The sequence below is a fragment of the Cebus imitator genome, unplaced genomic scaffold, assembly GCF_001604975.1.
Source record: "Cebus imitator isolate Cc_AM_T3 unplaced genomic scaffold, Cebus_imitator-1.0 Scaffold200, whole genome shotgun sequence".
NCBI lineage: Eukaryota > Metazoa > Chordata > Mammalia > Primates > Cebidae > Cebus > Cebus imitator.
In genome coordinates, this window is record NW_016107515.1 from 152,557 (window position 1) to 169,911 (window position 17,355).

The 17,355-nt window shown below is 51.4% G+C and overlaps 1 protein-coding gene across 3 annotated transcripts in view; it reads right to left on the bottom strand.

Moving 5' to 3' along the window:
* Positions 1 to 17,355, bottom strand: part of ERGIC1 (endoplasmic reticulum-golgi intermediate compartment 1) — a 123,265-nt gene that overhangs the window by 2,755 nt on the left and 103,155 nt on the right. For all 3 annotated transcript variants that reach the window (XM_037745419.1, XM_017547664.1, XM_037745418.1), the window contains one exon: positions 15,820 to 15,942. In XM_037745419.1, coding sequence (XP_037601347.1) covers positions 15,820 to 15,942 — 123 coding nt within the window. The remainder of the gene's footprint in view (positions 1 to 15,819; positions 15,943 to 17,355) is intronic.

Sequence of the window (17,355 nt, forward strand, 5' to 3'; positions counted from 1 at the left end):
CCTCCTGAGTAGCTGGGATTACAGGCACGTGCCACCACGCCCAGCTAATTTTTTGTATTTTTAGTAGAGACGGGGTTTCACCATGTTGACCAGGATGGTCTCGATCTCTTGACCTCGTGTTCCACCCGCCTCGGCCTCCCAAAGTGCTGGGATTACAGGCTTGAGCCACCGCGCCCAGCCCAGAAAGCTTTTATTAGGGCAAGGTTCCTAATGCCGCTATTGACATTTGGGGCCAGAGAATTTTTTGCCACAGGGGGTGTCACTTGCAGTAAAGGATGTTTAGCATCCCTCTGAGTCCTGTAGTCATCTAAATCCCCCTTAAATGTGGCATGGGGGGAGAGGTGAGTGCCACACGCACTGTGTGACCTTGGACAAGTTACTTCCCTCTCTGTACCCCAGAGAGGCCTCTACCCAGGAGATGCCTGTAGTCCCCCCTTCCCCATGTTGTGACAAGCACAATGTCTCCAAACATTGTCAAATGTCCCCAGTGGTCAAAATTGCCCCTGGTTGAGACCGGTGGTAGCCAGGGGATGATAATGTCACCTGTTATACTGTACTTCATAACTGTCTGCCACGTAATGATATACTAACCACAACAAAATACACAATACTTACGCAGCGCCTTCCCTGGGCCAGGTGGCTTAAACTGCTCCATGCCTACCACCCCAGTGAATCCCCAACTCAACCCTAGGCGGTAGGTACTATTCTTAGACCTATTTCACAGCGAAGGAAACTGAGGCACAGAGACCCTGAATCCCTCATTCAATGCCACAGCAAGTGGCTGAACAGGGGTTCAAAACTGGAGTCTGTGCTCTTAATGTAACACCCTGTTGCTTCTCAAGCGCAAAACACTCACCTACTTGAATTACAAAGCTTTGCAGCTGTCAGAACACCATTTGGGACTAATCAAACTAACGTTATGTTTTACTCAAAGTGTTATGGCCTACAAACTGCATTCTGATGAATTTAGAGAATCAAAGCATGGATGATGGAAGACAAATTAAGTTCATGGAAGGTTCGCAAGGAAATTTATTTATCTGTAGGGACAGGGTCTCACTCTGTCACCCAGGCTGCACTGTAGTGGTGTGATCATAGCTCACCGCAGCTGCCAGCTCCCAGGCTCAAGTGATTCTCCCGCCTCAGTCTCCGGGGTAGACAGGATTAACCACCATGCCTGGCTAATTTTTTTAATTTTTAATTTGTAGAGATGAGGTCTCGCTATGTTGCCCAGGCTGGTCCTGAACTCCTGGGCTCCAGTGATCTGCCTGTCTCAGCCCCCTAAAGTGCTTGGATTACAGGCATGAACCACTGCTCCAGGCCTTGCAAGAAAACCTTCAACATATTTTTCCCTTGAACATCAACTTTATGTCATTCATAAGAACCAGCACCTCCCTGGCTCACCCCTGTAATCCCAGCACTTTGGGAGGCTGAGGCGGGTGAATCACGAGGTCAAGAGATTGAGACCACCCTGGCCAAAATAGTGAAACCTCATCTCTACTAAAAATACAAAAATTATCTGGGTGTGGTGGCTGGTGCCTGTAGTCCCAGCTACTCANAAAATTAGTTGGGTGTGGTGGTGCCAGCCTGTAGTTCCAGCTACTTGGGATGCTGACGTAGGAGAATTGCTTGAAGCTGGGAGGTGGAGGTTGCAGTGAGCTGAGATCGTGCCACTGCACTCCAGTCTGGCACCTGCCGAAAGAGTGACACTCTGTCTCAAAGAAAAAAAAAAAAAGAACCGACACCTCCCATCCTAGGAGCAGCCATAGGCCTCGGAGCACTAGGGGAAGATGCCTCTTCACTGATGTACCCACTGGGTACAGAGAGGGAAACAACTTGTTTGAGGTCACACAGCATGTGACACTCACTCCTCCCACCCCCATGCCACACTTAAGGGGCATTTAAATGACCACAGGACTCAGAAGAAGTCAACAGTTGTGTGACCCCAGAGGCCATCAGCAGCCCCAGAGGCACCATAGGTGGATGGCTAGCCACTGACGTACAACCTCTGGGGAACGGTGGGAGCCAGCAGCACCTTAACAGATGAACCAGTGCCCAGTGGTGGGAGGCTAGGAGACGGAGCAAAGGTGAGAGCGAAGTGCGAATCAAACCAGTGTTTATTTTTTTAAATTATATTTCCATGATATGAGCTAAGCAGGGGCCTGTAAGGGCCAGGACAGACAGAACCAGTCTGTATGGATGGGTGGCAGGGAAGCAGCTGGCCCTCCAGTAATAATAGCCCAGGAAACCAAAGCAGCCCCCCAGGGAGTGGAGAGGACCAGGGGCGCTGGGGGGATTATGGTGAAGTGTTTTAAGTGGCCAAGGCCCCTCCCTGCCGGCCTGAGAGCATGACGCAGGGGTACTTTTCAGGGAAGATGACGGCAGGGGAGCTGGTTTATTTCTGTAGAGTGGATCAGATGATGGGAGATTTTATACCACAAAACGCTTTTAGAGCTTGGATCAGAAGATAGGAAAATGTGACTTAAGTGCAATGAAGTAAAAGAAAAAAATAACCAAACACACACACACACACACCCCAACCACATCTGTATTCATCTACACACAATTTGGAACCCAAACGCTTATGACTCACAGACACCTGGCACCCATTCTCAATAACTCCCCTCTCATGGGGCTGGCCCCGACCAGAGGGAGACAATGTGTGTATTTAGGTACATAGGAAAGCACATCGCCTGTGGGGAAACTGAGGCTCTGGGGTATGGAAACTGCTATGCAACTGACTCAGTCACAGGGTGAGTGACTGCAAGCCTGAAGGCTAAGGGGGACCCCTGAGGCAGGCTCCCTGTGAGTGTCTACTGATATTGCTCAGTGTGGCCCCATTACCCCGTATCTGTTGAAGGGGAAGGGAGGGGAGGGGAAATCCTGACACATTCCAGGGGCCATTCCTCAAAGCTGAGAGAACTCAGCCGGGCCCAGTGGCTCATGCCTGTAATCTCAGCACTTTGGGAGATGGGAGGATTGCTTGAGCCCAGGAGCTTCAGCCCAGCCTGGGTGAAACGGTGAGGTCCCCATCTCTACAAAACAAAAAATTGGCCAGGTGTGGTAGCTGTAGTCCCAGCTACTCTGCAGGCTGAGGCCTGAGGATCATTTGAGCCCAGGAGGTCAAGCCTGCAGTGAGCTATGATTGCACCACTGCACTGCAGCCTAAGTAACAGGGCAAGTCTTTTTTTTTTTTGAGATGGAGTCTTGCTCTTGCCACCCAGGTTGGAGTGCAGTGGGACAATCTCAGCTCACTGCAACCTCTGCTCCTGAGTTCAAGCCATTCTCCTGCCTCAGCCTCCCAAGTAGCTGGGATTACAGGCGCTCACCATGATGTCCAGCTAACTTTTGTATTTTCAATAGCTCTTAAGTGATCTGTCCCCTTTGGCCTCCCAAAGTGCTGGGATTACAGACGTGAGCCATCATGCTTGGCCCTGTAACAACAAAAAAAAATTGCTGAGAGAACTCTAGCGGCCAGCCCACAAAGCCAGGGCCCCTGCTTTCATTATTTTATCTCTCATCCCTTAGGCCCCCCTGACACACTGGCAGTCACTAGGAGGTGACTGGCATGAGGTGAAGTAGAGTCATAGGAGAGAGTTCTGGCGCTCCCAGGAGTGGTGCTTCCTGGATTCTGACATATGAAAAGATTCAGAAATGCCCAGTGCCAGGGCATTCCCACACCTGAACTCGCGCAGGGAAGTGGCTGGTCATGGCAGTCCCTCATCTTAGAAAGTCACCATGCCTTCTGGAATATGGGGAGACGCAGCCTCGAAGCTGTACCAGGTGGTGTGTCTACCTTGGGATTCAGGCCTACGTGGGTGGTGGCAAGATAACAGGCTTTGCCACATTTAGGATTCCTGGGATGATGTGGGAACAATGGGATCCAACAGCAGATATTCTGAGGCTGGAGGAGATGCTGGCAGGATCTCAAGAACTCATGGGGGGGGGGCAAGGGTGCCACTGGCAGTAGGGAAGATGGCGATTGGCATTTCCCTGGGCTGTGGGGATGGGGTCTGAGAGGAACACTGATGAATGAAAATGAAAACAAAGCAAATTGCAGTTGCGACACTTCGTTCCCACAGCCTGTTGCCGTTCACACAGAGAAGTGAGGACAGCCAGACCTCTCCAGGGGAGCCCAGGGCAAAGCTGGGGCTGGGAGGTGTGCACCTCCTTGCTGGACATGGTGAGGGTGGCAAAAGGGGAGGGCTGCGGAGTCCACCCAGTTTCCCTGCTGTGGCAACAGAGAGCACCCAGCCTTTGGAGGCTACATTGTGGCATAATTTACTAATTCTTGCCATGGGAGAGCCTTTCTGGGTCTCAGTTTCTTCATCTATAAAATGGGAAAGCCGGCCTGGTGCAGTGGCTCACGCCTGTAATCCCAGCAGTTTGGGAGGCCAAGGTAGGAGGATCACGTGAAGCCAGGAGTTTGAGACCAGCCTGGTCACATGGTGAAACCCCGTTTCCACTAAAAATACAAAAATTAGCTGGGCATGGCAGCAGGCGTCTGTAATCCCAGCTACTCGACAGGCTGATGCATGAAAATTGCTTGAACCTGGGAGGTGGAGGTTGCAGTGAGTCGAGATCACACCACTGCACTCCAGCCTGGGTGACAGAGCAAGACTCTGTCGCCAAAATAAATAAATAAAAATAAAACGGGTAAACCCCCGCTGCTTTGCTGAAAACACGTCTGGAGCACCTACCGCTTCGTAGATGCTCAGTAAATGAAACCTGATCTTATCTTTCAGTTGACTGGAAGGCTCTGACCTTTTGGCTAAGATCTGGGATTTTCTAAACCTGAGACCCACTTTAATCAGAAAAATCAGTAAAATACCACTTATTCCCCAGAGCAGGCCTTTGGGTCTCAACTTCTATTCTCTCTCTGGCACTTTAAGCAGAGGGCAAGACGACTTCTAGAAGAACAGGACAGCAGGAGTGTCCCAGGCACCGCAGGCAGATTCCCTGTGGCTGCCTGGGGCCCACGCACTCTAAGGGCCCTCTGAAGTTACACAGCAACCCATTCAACAGATTGGGTAGCTGGGGCCCAGACAGGGTGTCCCCTCATGAATGCCAAGATGTGTTTGTGATGAAGAACATACCCATGGGGCAGAGTGCCTTAGGCCAGAGGTGGGTTCCATCCTTTGGCCAGTGAGGGAGCTCCCGGAATCTCACCACCTCAAGCCTATTGGGAAAACTCTCATTTTCCTGAATGCCCAAGGGAGAGAAGATAGCAGACATAACTGACCACATGGGAGGTGGGCAAGATACGTTTGTTGAGTAAGTAAAGGGTGTTGGCTGGGGGCATGGGGAAGGCAGTGCTGATGAGAAGGTGGGCCTGGAGGGGGAGACCCCGGGTGGGGCAGGCAGGAGGTGCCCCTCTCTACTAAGTTGCTGCACCTGGAGCCCCTTAACCTGGGAAGTGATGCAATGGAGCGCATGGGCTTTGGAGGCTGGCAGAACTGGCTTGGACCTGTCCCGTCCGTGTGCCCTTGTGCTACCCTAACTCCTGATGCCTCAGTTTTCTGGCTTTTAAAAATGGGAAGACTGACCGGGCGCGGTGGCTCACGTCTGTAATCCCAGCATGTTGGGAGGCCAAGGTGGGTGGATCACCTGAGGCCAGGAGTTCGAGACAAGCCTGGCCAACATGGTGAAACCCTGTCTCTACTAAAGATAGCCAGGTGTGGTGGCGGGTACCTATAATCCAGCTACTCAGGAGGCTGAGGCAGGAGAATTGCTTGAACCTGGGAGGCGGAGGTTGCAGTGAGCCGAGATTGCACCACTGCAGTCCAGCCTGGGCAACAAGACTGAAACTCCATCTGAAAAAAAAAAAAAAAATGGGAAGACTAATCTTCAGCCCCTAGGACTGTGGTGGCATTGAATGACAGTGGCTTGGTCCCTTGCCACTGCCATGCTCTTGTATCTCCCCACCAGGCTTAAGGCTTGGGGGCAACCTGGGGTGGGGTCTTCCCTGTGGGGGATGAGGGAGCAGGGCCGCTAAGCCAGGAAGGGCCACCTTGGCCAGTGCATGCACTACTGCCCTGGGCGGCAGCCACAGCTCCAGAAACAAAAACAAGGACAATTCAATACCTGGGCCCCAGTGAGCCTGAGGACAGTGCAGAAAGTGGCATTCATCAGACCTCATCTGATAATGCCCCTCTGTTCCCACCAGCGACTTCCTACCAGGGGTCCCGTCAGCTTCTTGACCTTCCACCGTGACTAGAATGAAGTCAGCTTGTCTACCTTTAAAGGGGTGCGTGTGTGTCTCCCTTACATTTCCATTACGGTTCTTAATTCCTTATAACATGTGAAGGATGTATTCCAGCCGCACTAGCGGGGGAGCTAACTGCCTGGTTTTCCAGCAGCATGAACGCCTTCCCAGGGCAGCACGACTCCCCCATTACTCTCCCATAGCGTGCAATGGAGAAGCACCACAGATACCGCCGTGCGAGGCAAGATTGTGGGCTCTGGAGTAAACATTGCTGGGGTCCAATCCCAGCTCCGTGGTCCTGGCTGGGAAAGCCAGTTGACCTCTCCGAGCCTCAGTTTCCCCCATCTGTAGAATGGGGCCCACTGCAGGGCTGTGATGACGCTGTCCAGCTGCCTGCTGCACTCTAAGTGCCCAGGAACTGTTCAGCCACTTCCTTCGCTCCGTCAGCACTGTTTTAAAAGCGTGTGGAAGAGGCGCCGCAAGAGGAAATAAATAATGAATTGGAGTCTCATCAGACTCCAGTAGCGGCAGACAGGCTGGAGCCGGGGATGAGAACACCAAAGTCGTGGAGGAGGCAGAGGTGGGGGGTGTTGTCATGGAAGGGAAGTGGTTGACTGGGTTCTGGAAAGGTTGGGGGTGGGGGAGGAGAGGGTGTGGTATCAGGTCTTCCAGGGCTCTGGGGGCCTGGGGAGAGTAGAGTCCTCCCCCTGACATTTTTACAATGCCTATGGGCTGCAAAATACCCACCCACCACACCTGGAGAGAACCTCACTTTGGTTGAGCACCTACTATGTGCTGGGTCTGAGATGGCACCCTCTCCTCTTTTCTCATTCAATCCTTGCCACTGCTACGTGACCCTTCCTTCCTGCCTGCCTGCCTTTCTTGATAGAGTCTTGCTCTTGTCACCCAGGCTGCAGTGCGGGGATGCAACCTTGGCTCACTGCAACCTCTGCCTCCCGGGTTCAAGCGATTCTCCTGCCTCAGCCTCCCGGGTAGCTGGGAACTACAGGCGCACACTGCCACGCCCAGCTAATTTTTTTGTATTTTTAGTAGAGATGGGGTTTCACCGTGTTAGCCAGGATAGTCCTGATCTCCTGAGCTCGTAATCCACCTGCCTTGGCCTTGCAAGTGCTGGGATTACAGTTGTGAGCCACCACACCTGGCCAGTGACCCTCATTTCCCAGACAAGGACACAGAGGATGACTTGTCCACGGTCACAGGGCTACCAGGTAAGCAAGGATCACTAGAAGCCAGGTTTGGGAGGCTGCAAAAGGCCTGCTTTTCCTGTTAGCCCCCCTTGCCTCATTCCCAGCCAGAAGACTCTTGGTACAGATAGCTTCCATGCAGGGAATTTGTCTTCTCAATTCTGTTAAGGTTTACGCATCAAATATCCTGACGTAAGGGGTCTCCGTCAGCAAAGTCTGTGGAGTAAGAAGCTGCGCATCTACAAAAATCAGCCTGCTGTGCAAAATGGAGCCCACTCCGTCTCACATTCCTCCTCCGCCCCTGAGCCTGCTCCAGGAACACTCGCGCCAGGAGGCCCCTCTCCGTGCACAGACCCAGTTTGGAGCAATCTGTCGCTGGAACACAACCTTCTTGAAGATCTAGTTCAGCTTGGAACATCACGGACGGATCTGAACTGAAGTGTTTCGTATATTTCCAGACCTGAGTCACGAAGCTCCTAATACGGGTTCTGTTCCGTCCCTCCGATGACAGAAATCATCTTGGTGGGGGGTGGACCGAGGCGTACACCTCTCCTGTTTGCTCATGGTTTGACACCTATTACACACATCGATGCACTGGATCTGGAGACCAGAGATGACTAAGCCCTGACTTTGTCAGAGCTCGTGGTCCGGGGAAGAGAGACACGGAGGGAATCCTGAGCAGGGTAGTGGGGGCAGAGAGGAGAGGACCAAGGCTGCCCATGGGAGCTCTGAAGGCTCTCCTGCCACTCTAGGGGCAAGATGGTTGTTTTTCCAACTCATATAATCTTAGCGGTAAAACCTTCTCAGTTTGAAGTTTGTCTCTTGTCAATTCTTCTTTTTTTTTTTTTTTGAGATGGAGTCTTGCTCTGTTACCAGGCTGGAGCGCAGTGGCATGATCTCGGCTCACTGCAACCTCTGCCTCCTGGTTTCAAACGATTCTCCTGCCCCAGCCTCCCAAGTAGCTGGGACTACAGGCGCGTGCTGCCATGCCCAGCTAATTTTTGTATTTTTAGTAGAGACGGGGTTTCACCGTGTTGGCCAGGATGGTCTTGATCTCTTGACCTTGTGATCCGCCCACCTCAGACTCCCAAGTGCTGGGGCTGAGCCTCCGGCCATTTTTTTTTTTTTTTTTGTCAATTCTTCTTAATGCTCCCTGCCCCCTTCCCTGTCCCCAGCACTTGCTACCTTAGTTTCTGGCAGATGTTTGCAGAAGCCTAAACAGATGAACAAAAGGTATCAGATATGGGCATGAAAACTTGCAAACTATCAGCCAATCTGCCTTAGGTGAATGTTGGCTTTTTTAGTGGTTTGTATGTGTGAAGCTGTGATTTCACCATGCATATTCACAATATAACTTTGCTTCCTGCTCTAATATTTCTTCCCGATTCCCAGGATGAAAGTCACTGTATCAAATGATCCTGGTGTCTGTCCTACCAAGAGTTCTATGACTTCCGGGGGCTCTGTTGCTGCAACACCCCGACAGCCCTTGTTTCGGAAGACAGAGGCTCCCGAGACAGTGCTAGGGGTAGGGGATGTTGCAGAGGCAGGCACTGGGGTCAAGTCTGAGCCTTGCCATGTGCTGGCTGTGTGATCTTGGATGAGCTGCTTCACCTCTCTGAGCCTCAGTTTAATCCATTTATGCAAGAGGAACAAAATCATCTACCTTGAGGGGTTGCTGGCAGGGGCGCTAAAGGAAGTAACTATGTAATTACCTGGCACATAGTAGGTGCTTAATAATGGTAGCTATATGATCACTTTTTCCCCCCTCATCCTGTCTGGCTAGGGAAAATATGATCACTTCTTTTTTTTCTTTTTTGAGACGGAGTCTTGCTCTGTCACCCAGGCAAGAGTGCAGTGGTGTGATCTCAGCTCACTGCAACCTCCGCCTCCTGGGTTCAAGCGATTCTCCTGCTTCGGCCTCCCAAGTAGCTGGGATTACAAGCATGAGCTATCACACCTAGCTAATTTTTTGTACTTTTAGTAGAGACAGGGTTTCACCATGTTGGCCAGGCTGGTCTTGACCTCCTAGCCTCAGGTGACCTGCCCACCTTGGCCTCCCAAAGTGCTGGGATTACAGGTGTGAGCCACTGTGCCCAGCTGAAAACATGATCACTTCTTTGGCAGATCACCTGTGTCCAGGCCAGGCCCTTCACTAGATGCTGGGGACACAGGTAAGTCAGACCTGGAGGTGGTCATCAGGCCTGGCAAGCATACAAGGCAATCTGAAGTCTGGGGGATTAGTCCCCTGGTTAGAAAGCATGAAGGAGGGCAGCGGAGAGGAATGTCTGTGAGCGGGGCTCCTTACAGCAACTCTCCCTCATATCCAGGTTGAGCCCTGGCCAAGGGCCCTGGGCACCACTTGAGTTAAGTGAGCTACGCAACTCTTCAAGAATGATAGGTTTTTGAGTAGCACGCAACGGGAGGGTGTCATCGCCATCTGGTACTTCTTGGTGGGCAAAAACCGTCCCAGCCATACTGGCCCAATTGGCACTTTGTGACTTCTGGCTGTTCCTCCAAAATAAACCATGCAAGGAAAGAGATCTGACACCTCTGAAGCCATCCAGTCTGTCACCACAACCCACTTGAAGGCAATCTCAATCTCAAAACGGGAGCTTCAGCAAGTGGCAGGGGACAAATGTGTGTGTGGGAGGGGAGCACTTTGGAGGGGATTACTTGTGTGTTGTCAAACACGATCTGTTTATTCCCTAGGCGCTGGAATGTTCTGATAGAGCACAGAGCATTGCTCTGAGGTGCTCCTTGTGCCGAGAGAGAGGAGCTCCAGGGAGTCTGGCTAAGTCTGGAGTTCTGGAGGAAGAACTGTGTAGGCTGGGGATAAACAAATCCTTTTGAGACAATGAGACCCTGGAGGGGCAACCTGGAAGCAGCCAGGTACTTGACACTTGGCAACGCATCTGGGAGGCCCCACCTGCCGCTACACTCCCTGGCTGCAGCCCACCCACAGCTGCCTCCCAGCCCCGCAGCCGCCACATGATGACACCCTGACCTAAGCCCCCTCTTCATCTGCAGCCCCTCTGAGGAGCTATTTGCAGAGGCCCCCATTTGCCGTTTAGGGGCTTTGCACGCAAGTGTTTGATTTTAAAAAGAGAGAAAGAGAAGCCACAGCAGGTGCTTCCACTTCCATCCCCGCCCCACCCGCCCTCCGAGGGCTCCCAGGGATCTTTGTGCCGTGTGTGTATATGTGTGTGTCTGAGTGCTGGCGTCATCCCCACATCTGCTGCCCTGTGACAAGGGCCTTTGAAGCTCCACAATGACGCCATCTGCCAGGGACAGCCGGCCAGCTGGTTCCCTCAGAGCTGACCCCACGGTTACCATAGCAACCAAGGCGGTGGCACGGGGCCTTCAGAAGAGCCACCACCAGGCTAATGATGTCGGGAGGTTCCCTGCAGCAGTGTGGCCCACAGCCCAGGGCAGAGGTGGATGGAGCAGAGGTGGAGGACAGGATGGTGGCCAAGGAGAGGAAGAGAAGGAGAAGGAGTCATGGGGCCATCGGGTTACTGACGAAGGAAGGGTCTTCCCTGTGGCTTCTTGGAACCTCCAGCTCTCAGAAGGTCAATGGCACACTGACAAGTCCGTGACTTGCCAAAGGAGGTGGCATGGCCTTCACAGGACATGTTATACTGGGCAGCTCTGCGCATACTGTTCCCTTTCCTTGGGCCCTTCCTCCCTGGCCTTCAAGGCCCATCACAGGGTTCCCTTCTTGGAGCTTTCCAAACGAAGGGGCCAGTACCCTGTTGCTTGCCTGCAGTGTCTCCAACGCATCTCCACGAGAGCCCTGTGTGCTCACTCATCTGCCCCACCAGCTGGGGGCTCCTTGAAGGTGGGGACTGTGTATGATTCAGCTAACCCTGGTGCCTGCTACAGGGGCCTGCACATAGTGAATTCTAGCAAATGGTAAGTGAATAAATGAAGTTGCTTCATTTCTCAGCCACTTGCCAAGTGGCCAAGTGATTTCTTTCTCCGCCCCCCTTTTTTTTTTTTGAGACAGAGTCTCACTCTGTCTCCCAGGCTGGAGTGCAGTGGCATGATCTCGGCTCAGTGCAACATTCGCCTCCCAGGTTCAAGTGATTTCCCTGCCTCGGCCTCCCGAGTAGCTGGGACTACAAGTGCCCGCCTCCGCGCCCAGCTGATTTTTGTATTTTCAGTAGAGACGAGGTTTTGCCATGTTGGCTAGGCTGGTCTTGAACTCCTGACCTCGAGTGATTCCCTCCGCCTTGGCGTCCCAAAGTGCTGGGATTGCAGGCATGAGCCACTGCACTTAGCTATCACAGGAGGATTTTAATACCCAGAGTCTCAGCTGCTTTCCATACAAGAGCAAACAGAAGTGGGGACAAAGAAGAGCCTTCGGAACTCTAATGTGAGATGTGGATGGAGGGGGTTTCTCTGCTACAGTCAATGCCACAGAGCCTAGGGCCTCTGAGGAGTGGTCCAGACCTGCATGGAGGCACCAGGGAACCTACTTGTATCTTTGTGTGTGGCTTATCGTGGGTATGGAGTAGAGCTGGAGTTAGAATCAGCACCAAGATCTGCTTGGGGTGGGCTACGCTTTTGGGTCTTGTTTTAAATCATTTGCTCACAAATTCCCTGATTTTTGGGGTCCAGGATTTTGTGTATCATCCCTCAGAGTGGCTATACCCATGTGTCTGCACACCAGTAGTATATGTGGGTCCCCATGGCTTCACATCCTCCCAATCTTTGTACTGGCAGTTTTTCTTTTCTTTTCTTTTTCTTTTTTTTTGAGACAGAGTTTCGCTCTTGTTGCCCGGGCTGCAGTGCAATGGTGCGATCTCAGCTCACGGTAACCTCCACCTCCCAGGTTCAAGCGATTCTCCTGCCTCAGCCGCCAGAGTAGCTGGAATTACAGTTGTGAGGCACCATGCACAGCTAACTTTTTTGCATTTTTAGTAGAGACGGGGTTTTGCCATGTTGGCCAGGCTGGTCTTGAAATCCTGACCTCAGATGATCCGCCTGCCTCGGCCTCCCAAAGTGCTGGCATTACAGGCATGAGCCTTCGCACCCAGCCTCAGGTTTTCAATTTCTTTTTCTTTCTGAGACAGAGTCTCACTCTGTTACCCAGGCTGGAGTGCAGTGGCATGATCTTGGCTCACTACAACCTCCATCTCCCTAGTTCAAATGATTCTCCTGCTCAGCCTCCCGAGTAGCTGGGATTACAGGCACATGCCACCACACCCAGCTAATTTTTGTATTTTTAGTAGAGACAGGGTTTCGCCATGTTGGCCAGGCTGGTCTCGAACTCCTGACCTCAAGTGATCTGCCCGCTTTGGCCTCCCAAAGTGCTGGGATTACAGGCATGAGCCACTGCACCCAGCTAAGTTTTCTTTTTTTTTTTTGAGACGGAGTTTCGCTCTTGTTACCCAAGCTGGAGTGCAATGGCGCGATCTCGGCTCACCGCAACCTCCGCCTCCTGGGTTCAGGCAATTCTCCTGCCTCAGCCTCCTGAGTAGCTGGGATTACAGGCACGTGCCACCATGCCCAGCTAATTTTTTGTATTTTTAGTAGAGACGGGGTTTCACCATGTTGACCAGGATGGTCTCGATCTCTTGACCTCGTGATCCACCCGCCTCGGCCTCCCAAAGTGCTGGGATTACAGGCGTGAGCCACCGCGCCCGGCCCCTAAGTTTTCAATTTCTGTCAGTCTGATAGGATTCAATTAGGTCTTTTAATTTTTTTATTTTTCCGAGACCAGTCTCACCCTGTTTCCCAGGCTGGAGTGCAGTGGCACAATCATGGCTCACTGCAGTGTCAGCCTCCCGAGCTCAGGCAATCGTGTTACCTCAGCCTCCCAAGCAGCTGAAATTACAGGCCTGTGCCACTATGCCTAGCTAATTTTTTAACTTTTCTTTTGTAGAGATGGGGTCTTGCTAAGATGACCAGGCTGGTTTTAAACTCCTGGCCTCAAGTGATCCTCCTGCTTCCACCTCCCAGAGTGCTGGGATTACAGGTGTGAGCCACCATGTCTGGCCTGAAATGAGTCTTGATTTAAATCTCATCACTCCAATTTCTAGTGAACTTGAGCATCTTTTTGCTGCCAATATGATCTCCTCCGTGAGGAGTTGGTCCTCGGCCTTGTCTATTTCTTTGTTTGTTTGTTTTGGTTGTTACCTTTTTCTTACTGATCGGTAGGAGTTCTTTACATATGAACTCTGAAGGCTATCCCTTTCCCTATCCACATATCTGTGTGGCAAGTATCTTTTCCCAGGCTGCGTGTGCTGTTTTCGCTTTATGTTTTGCGTTGTTTGTCGAACTGAAGTTTCTAATTTTTATGTGGTCAAAGAGAACAGCAAAAAAACTGTTCCGAAGCTCATGTAAGCAGACAGACTTATGACACCCTTTGTGTCCCTCTGTCTGTTTTGTGGGTTTTTTTTTTAATTTTGTTTTTTAGAGAAAGGGTCTTGCTTTATTGCCCAGACTGGAGTACAGTGGCACGATCGTGACTCGCTGCAACCTTAAAATCCTGGGCTCAAGTGATCCTCTCACCTCAGTCTCCTAAGTAGCTGGGACGACAGGTGCATGCACCACCATATCCAGCTAATTTAAGAAAGTTCTTAGAGACAAGGTTTCACAGTGTTGCCCAGGCTGGTTTCAAACTCCTGGCCTCAAGGGATCTTCCTGCGTCAGCGTCCCAAAGTGCTGGGACTACAGGTGTGAACCACTGTGCTCTGTCCTACGTGGCTTTTCATTATCTGCAAAGAGCTTCTCCTTTCGTGATCTCCTTTGAGTCCCACAAGGCCCTGGGAGGTAGGATGATCAGTGATGATCAATCTTACGTCATAGATGAGAAGACAGAGGCCCGTCAGCACCACCCACTGTTCTGCCTCCTGGTACCTACTCTTTCCTCTTCCAGTAGCTGCCCTCTGCCTTTTCTCTTGAAGAACCTCATTCCTCACTATCTGTGTCCCTGCAGTTTGGATGGCGTTGACGCTAGAGGGGGCACAAGGCCTAAGCCTGGCCAACATGGGCATTTGATTTCCCAGGTCACAAGCATGGCATGGGGCCCAAACTGGGCCAGTAAGAGCACTGTCCTATCTAGGACGGGGGGTAGAAAGACTGAGAAAGAGGCCATTTCTTTTCTTTTTTTTTTTTTTTGGAGACGGAGTTTCACTCTTGTTGCCCAGGCTGGAGTGCTATGGTGTGATCTTAGCTCACTGTAACCTCCACTTCCCGGGTTTAAGTGATTCTCCTGCCTCAGCCTCCTGAGTAGCTGAGATGACAGGCATGCACCACCATACCCAGATAATTTTGTATTTTTAGTAGAGATGGGGCTTCTCCATGTTGGTCAGGCTGGTCTTGAATTCCCGACCTCAGTTGATCTACCTGCTTCAGCCTCCCAAAGTGCTGGAATTATAGGCATGAACTACTGCACCCAGCCGAAAGAGGCCATTTCTACCGGCAAATTCTACTTGAAGATGAAGCCAGTATAGAGGAAAGCAGATCTGAAGATAGAGACCTATTCCTGGCAATGTTCGAGGCTGGATCCAGCCACACCTGAGGCCTTCTACTCCTCAGGCCAGCGCAAGGTCTGGTTCTGGATCTTCGGTAACAGTGTCCTGACTGATACTGACCTAGTTATTGCTGGAAATGAAAGAGCCAAGACTTTGACCTTGAACCAGCACCACAAGTATGAAGAAGTACAGACGCATAAGGGCCTCCCAACGCTACATTTATCTTTGGGCCTCAGTTTCCATATCTATGAAGTAGGGACAGTCACCTTGTCTCTTCCACCTCAGCTAACTCTGGCTTCTTCAATACCTCCTGGGCCTCTTGGCTGAAGTAGGGCACTCTGACCCTCCTGTTCTGACCCCAAGGAACCTTTTGAATGGGAGGCCAGGAAACAGTAGACATGATAGAAATAATCAGCATAAAGGAAAGCTGACATCAGCTTGAAGCCGCCCTAGAGAAAACCAGATGTGGTAGAGACAATAGCAAAAAAGAGGGAACAGGCAGGAAGGAAGGAAGGAGAAAAACTTGACCCTATCACCAGCTACAACTGGAAATTAGACATGGGAAAAAAGGAGTTAAATCTTTGCTGCAAAATTTACACATTAAAGAATAAACCTTGCTAAGAATGATTTCCACAAAAATAAAAAAAAACTGGAGAAAATCATAAACATATAGTAGAGTCATATGGAGATTTGCTTCAGGAATTAAATGGATTTCAGGGCATTCCACTCTGGAAAATACTTTCTAGACAAAACATCATTGATACCGATGTGCTTCTGACAACAACATTTCTCAGCATCCTTGGGGTCGACGCCTGCTGTGCACAGCCAGAGCCCCCAGCCCTGCAGGCTGCATCCTGTTTTAGCGAGAACAGGTGAGGGGCGCCAAGGCAAGGGGCCCAGAGCAGGTGCAGGGTGGTCTCAGGCCACTCACCGTGGTGATGAATCTGTACAGTGGCTGCCGTCTCTCTGTGTACTTGACCGTGATGGGGCTGAGGTCGTAGCGGAACCAGATGGCAGGGATGATGCGGCCCGTGTGGCTGTAGGCAACGTATTCCTGGGGTAGAGGATATGAGAATCAGAAGTGTAAACTGTGTCTCAGGGTGGGTGGGGACTGGATTGCAGACGGTCCCCCAGCAACCCTCCAGAAAGGACTTTCCTCCCTCTCTGCCCCATGAAGCCAGACTCCCCACTCCGTCTCTCACATCCCCTCCCCTGGAGGCCCTAAACTTTGTCATCCACAGCTGGGCACTTTTGATCCCCTGGGTTGTTTAGAAATTGACCATGTGAGCTAGAAGCAGCACCAGAATCAGAAAATAAATTAGAAAGCAGAGCTGTAAAAAGAAAAGTGTAATTTTCAGCTGAGTAAAAGCCTATTGCTTCCTTCAACTCCTAGGCTGTGAAAAACCCATTCATTTATTCAACAATGGTTTGCTGAACACCTCCACTGTGGTTGGCTGCAGGGGACCCTGAGGTGAGCAAGTCCCACCCGTTCCCCAGAGAGAGTCACAGTCTGCAGAAGGCAGAAGACAAGAATATCCCTAACACTGCAACATCACTCATGTGGGATGGAGGGTCATGGAGAGTGGAGGGGCCATGAATGAATGAATGAATGAATGACCCATTCTCCTGAGAGGCATCTAGGAGACTGGGGAGGGGACATTCTGAGCCACACGTGATGGATAAGCAGGAGTCCGGCCAGCTGTGTGTGTGTGGTGGGTGAAGAGGCCATGTGGGGAGTGAGTCAGCTTCTTAGAGGAATGGGCTGAACTGCAGAGCCAGAAGGCCCCCACTGCCGCCACCAAACTGCCTGAGAAAGCACAGAGCAGGGACTAAGGATGCTAAGGGGCTGAGCTAACAGCATCCTTGGGCCGGCCTTAAGGACTTGGTTTCCCCAACTATACACTGATGGGCCTGGCATGATGACCCCTGGAATCTCTTCAGTTCAAGTGCTTCAAATGCTAAAATCCTGTGGGCTGTTCTCACCTACCTGCAACAACTGGAGACCAAATTAAACCACTGGGGTACCCCCAACCCCAAATGCTGAACCTGAGCAGCCCAGGCTGCTCCAGGGGTAACACTGAGCCCTGACTTCCCGCTGGGTCACTGCTGCCTGCTCCCAGGGCAGGCTGCGGCTGCAGCCACAGACAAGCTGAGCAGGCTGTTCTGGCTGTTGGGTCTTGCCAAAGCACTGGGAAAAGGAGCTTTGAGTAAGGGAAGATCAGCTTTCTCCAGGGGGGTGATGGGTCTGGGTCACAGCCCAGAGCTGGGGGACAGAGAATAAGAGTGAAAAATAGCAGCAGTCAGTGTCATTTACCTAAGAGCTTTTTTTCTGGACTAAGCACTTTTGAAAACATTGCCTCATTTGACAGCAATCTTATGAAGTGAGTACCACCTCCATTATACGAATGAGTAAACTGAGGCACATAGCGGCTATGTGATGTGTTGCGGGTCAATAGCTAGTGAATGA